The 4,932-nt window shown below is 35.6% G+C and overlaps 1 protein-coding gene across 1 annotated transcript in view; it reads right to left on the bottom strand.

Annotated features, from left to right (window-relative positions):
- Positions 1–4,932, bottom strand: part of LOC107711006 (gamma-aminobutyric acid receptor subunit gamma-3-like) — a 115,119-nt gene that overhangs the window by 34,418 nt on the left and 75,769 nt on the right. The window contains exon 3 of the mRNA XM_016515906.1: positions 1,647–1,867. Coding sequence (XP_016371392.1) covers positions 1,647–1,867 — 221 coding nt within the window. The remainder of the gene's footprint in view (positions 1–1,646; positions 1,868–4,932) is intronic.

Genomic DNA, 4,932 nt, shown 5'->3' with positions numbered 1-4,932 from the left:
AATGCAAATGTTTATTTTAAATTCGACTAATATTCATTTTTTTAATCACAATCTCCTCATCACAGGCAGGCACCTGTGCTCCTGTTTGTGTGTGCCGTCTGCATCACTCATAGCACATGCCTATATCGTGCACTATATCGAACATTTTTTATATCGTTATCGAAGGTGTACCATCGATAAATATCGATACCGTTTTATCACCCAGGCCTATTTAAACGCTTGAAAAAATTGAAAGAACAACCACAAACATCTTGACATTTCCCTCCAGATATCTTGTTGGGTCTCCACTGCAAGTGCATTAGTTTAAACACATGTTTTTTTCTTTTTTACAAACTGAGGAACAAGTCAAAATTCTGTTCTTCAGTAATCAACTGCAGGCCACAGGCGCTGTAAACCCTTACAAAAATTAATAATGGTTTTACTATAGACAAAACGGTCCCACTTTTTATTAGTTGGCCTTAACTACTATGTACTTACATCAAAAATAAGTACAATGTACTTATTGTGTTCATACTGTATTGCAAAAACACTTTTGCGGCTATTGAGGTTTTAAAATGTAAGCTCAATGTAAAAACATATATACAAAATAAGTGCATTTTACTGTATCAAATGATTAATTTAAATGCAAGTACATAGTAGTTAAGTCCGCCTAATATAAAGTGGGACCAATAAAACCACATGGTTACTACAGTTAAACCATTGTAACCACAAATTAACCATAGTTTAACCATGGTACTTGTGTAAAACTGTGATCATACAAATGGTAATCAATATGCCAAAAAAACATGGTTACTACACTTTCGTAAGGGCAGGATTAATATAAAGTTACTGGGTTGGAGCTAAACTCTGCAGGAGAGTGACCTCAAGGGCCAGAGTTGAGAACCCCTGCCTCAGAGTTTTCTTTAGACATTATGCAAAGTATAATTTTGAATATATAAAATTATATATATTTATTTATATAATCTAAAGTATTTAGCTTACTTAATAATACTGATTAAAGTAAACAAAAATCACAAGTACTACTTTACGCTCTGTTGCAAGAATCCTGAAACTAGACCACTGACGCTGACCTACTGTCTGCTTTATTATTACATCCTGTTTTGCAAATAGTTTTTCTTTTATACCTTTCATACAGTGTTGTTATGATGACGTTGTCAAAAGCTTGTGGGTTTTAAAAATGTACTTTTTTCCTCTGGTGGCCTTGTCAGGGTGATCCTTATTTGAATCGACAAGACTGACAATTGTTTGTGTTCTGCAACAAAATATCCCTATATTTACTTTTTATCTTGCAAAGATAAAAAGTAGCAAACAAAAACATTTTCAATAAAGACACTGAAAATCAGTGACCCACTGTCACTGATGAAGTGGTTCACATTAACAGTTTCATATTTCAGTAAAGAAAACGCTTCTTGACTTTTTATTTCAAATGTCTTAGAAAACAATTGAGCACATTCTGTGTGCTCAAGTTCCATAAGTATAGAAAGCAACTGAATTTTTTATTCTACATAAAAGATCTTGCTACAGATATTTTCCTCCATAATTACTTAGTTTTGTTATTTAAGATTAAGTTTAACAGTTAATCTTAAATAACATTGCATTTTTATTCAATTACTTTCACAAATATCAGATTATTAAAAATGGCTTACCTCAAAGTGTAAAGTATTTTCCCATCATTCCATATTCTAAGGAGCTGATTTGGTGTAGTAATCCAATGTGAATCTGCGCTCTTGGAATTTCTGAAGATAGTGTCTGGTAGCCAAATGAGTCCAACCATATTACTGTTCAAAGTCAATATTTTCATAGTGCTGTTATATCTGAGCCGGCTGTCTGTCCACGTCTGCGCAAATATTATGTCAATCTGGTACTCCTGTGGAAAAAAAAAAGAAAAAAAAAAGTCATGTATCAAAGAACATGAATAACAAATTGACCAAGTAATATATTGCAGCTGCAATAGTGGTCACTTCTGAACCATAAATACCTTTATATCTATTATTGTTAATTGATATTTAATATATAACCCATTCTAATAAATCCTGGACTTAATCTTCTATAGCACTCTTAACACAATCCCACTGTGATTTATTCCTAAACAGCTCTGATGAGTGGAAACAGAGCCTTACAGCAGCAGCCACAATTCATAGAATCGGCCCTTAAATTAATGCCAGAATTATTCAGTGATGGAGCTCCGCCGATCCCACTGTGGTTTGGATGGAAGTCAAAGTCAGCTTTGAGATACTTTAACAAGGATTATGAGGTTCTGGCACTGAAGCTGGCAGCAGGAGCCACAGGAATTGAATGTGGGGAGAGACACATAATCACACCCTCATGGTCCACAAACTTTCAAGAATTTCTTTGGCTTTATACAGTAAGTCATCCTAGCAGTTGTACAGATGCCCCCAAAGGCTGCTGGATACTTGCATACGTGGTTAAATGTTCCATCTGACCCATGCAACCTGTGAGGAAAAATGCTTATCACATTATGGTTAAAAGCCATCTGATATTTCATATCATATATTTTCAGTAGTGTGTTTTGGGGGCAGGAGGTCTTGATTTACTGTGCAGCAGACATTTACAGGATGGATCCTTTTAACACAGCAACAACAAAAAGCGAGTGAGGCCAGAGTTTGTTGAATGCTAAACAGCTGTTTCATAAATGCTCTTTGCCATTACAGTCTGAATTAGCCTCCAAAAAGGGGTAATTTTGAAATCAGATCATATCATTAATACATTAATTATGGTACATTGAATCTTATGCTTGAAAAAAAAATCCCTGGAGGTAATTTTTTTGGATTTTACTGTCAGAGCGAATGCTGATAATGGGGTTCGCCTAATGGAGGATATGCATTTAATATGTAGTCTCACTGAATGTTATTTAGGTGTAAATGTTTCCTGGCTTATAGATTGGTAAATATAACCATAATGCAGAATTTCTGACAGAACTTGAATGCAGAAGTTTGACAGGGTCTCTGAGGTGTAAGAGTCACTGCATCTGAAATGGTGCATAAATAGCTCAGAATCAATTTCTATTTCAAACATTTGCCACGATTAGAACTATTCTGTGGGAGCAGTCCAATCAAAATATGTGCCTATGCATCAGCATGTGTATGTGAAAAAGACCTTCTTTGGAGTGATTTGAGGTAGGAAGACTAATGGCCTCATTATCTATTCCAGCTTTGATGTCAGAATCTAGCCCCATAAAGGTCCAACTAATTTACTCCAGCCGTTTCAACCGGCCAGCCTTTAAGTGCACTGACCCCACTAAAGTCTGCACAAACCTCCACACAGAGCTGATCAATGTGACCTGCGCTAACTTAGTAAATGATCCATGAGCAAGATAAATGTGGGCATCTATGCGCTGCATGACAGAGACTTCCTTAAAATGTCATCGCATTGTATACCAAACTCAAAATGATGACTTTATATTTGTTTGAGTATATTCAAAAAGAGCTCTGAATTTCTTAATGCTTTCAAACTGGGGCAAACTCAAAAGATGGTGGGATGTTTTACAGAAAAAAAATGTAAATAAAAATGCAATAAATAAATAAACATTTGCAATAATGTTAATATTCTGATATTTAGGGCCAGTGTTACTAAACAGGGTAAATTAGCGTGAGAGTGCAATTCCGAAATTTCTGCAGGTGATTTACTAACAACGCGCAAATGAAAGAACACAGACGCAACATCTCATTTACATATCGACCAACGCAATACACCAAGCGCAGCGCAAATTAGAGCAGTCGCAAATAAAGAATAAATAAATAAATAAGCCACAGTACGTTGAAAAGAACCAAAGGCCAAAAAATGAAGGATTACAAGAAGTTTTGATAAAGCTGGTATTGCGTGACTCCTTCTTGAGGGTTCCAAGTCGTCTTTTATTCCCTGAAGCAAATTAAAAATAACATGGCTTGGCAAACGATATGTTCAAATAATGTGTTCTTTCCAAATAAATGAATGCGTGTGGAAAAATCCTCTCCCTTCCACCCTTCTCTCTGTTCTCTGTGGTGCCTCCAAATGCCAGTAATTTGATGAGCGCAAACGTTAGTAAAATGCGTTGCGTGATTCATTTTAATACTCTCCTCCCATAACTTTTGCATTTGAAAAGGAAACTCCTACAAATGCATATTCAATAAGGTCAGGCGCAAAACTAACTGTCCACGCCTTTTCAGCGCTAATTCTTCATTGTGCGTCTTTAGTAAAACCTGACAGTACTATTTTAACGCCAAAAGACGGTTTGCGCTGGCGCAAGCTGTTAGTAAAACTGGCCCTTAATATTGAATTACATTTCATTCTAATTTCCTAAAGGAAACAGTCATGAGATTATTATTGTATTCTATTAGGAGACATTTCTTATTTCTCTGTACATGCAGTGTACATACTTTAAAGAAGAGTTTGTATTTGTACTGTATCTTTCTGGAGAGTTCCTTCTTGCATTTGTTGCCTTCAGCTTGCTCACTGGGGGCTATTAGGCAATATTCTCTGTAAAGCAGCTTTGGAACAGTATTTATTGTGAAAAATGCTATAAAATGATTCTCTTCGGGTATATAATCTAACATTGCTCTAAGATATGATAGAAAAAAGATGCATTGCCAACTTAATACATACTTAATTATTTTGGCTTTAGGACAATGTCAGGACAGCCAATTATTTTATATTGCAAACAACATATATTTTAAAGGGTCATATGATGCGATTTCAATTTTTCCTTTTTCTTTGGAGTGTTACAAGCTCTTGGTGCATAAAGAAGATCTGTAAAGTTGCAAAGACTAAAGTCTCAAATCCAAAGAGATATTCTTTATAACAGTTAAGAGTCAGCCTCACCTACCTACACATACCTACGTCACTATCTGGGAAGATTTGCATAACGCTGTCCAAATGTTCACACAAAGAAAGAAGGAGTAACTTTTATTCTCGCTGTAATATTGTTGCCGCCGC

The sequence above is a fragment of the Sinocyclocheilus rhinocerous genome, unplaced genomic scaffold, assembly GCF_001515625.1.
Source record: "Sinocyclocheilus rhinocerous isolate Xijiao unplaced genomic scaffold, SAMN03320098_v1.1 scaffold85, whole genome shotgun sequence".
NCBI classification, from domain to species: Eukaryota; Metazoa; Chordata; class Actinopteri; order Cypriniformes; family Cyprinidae; genus Sinocyclocheilus; species Sinocyclocheilus rhinocerous.
This window is presented reverse-complemented; position numbering and strand designations above follow the sequence as displayed.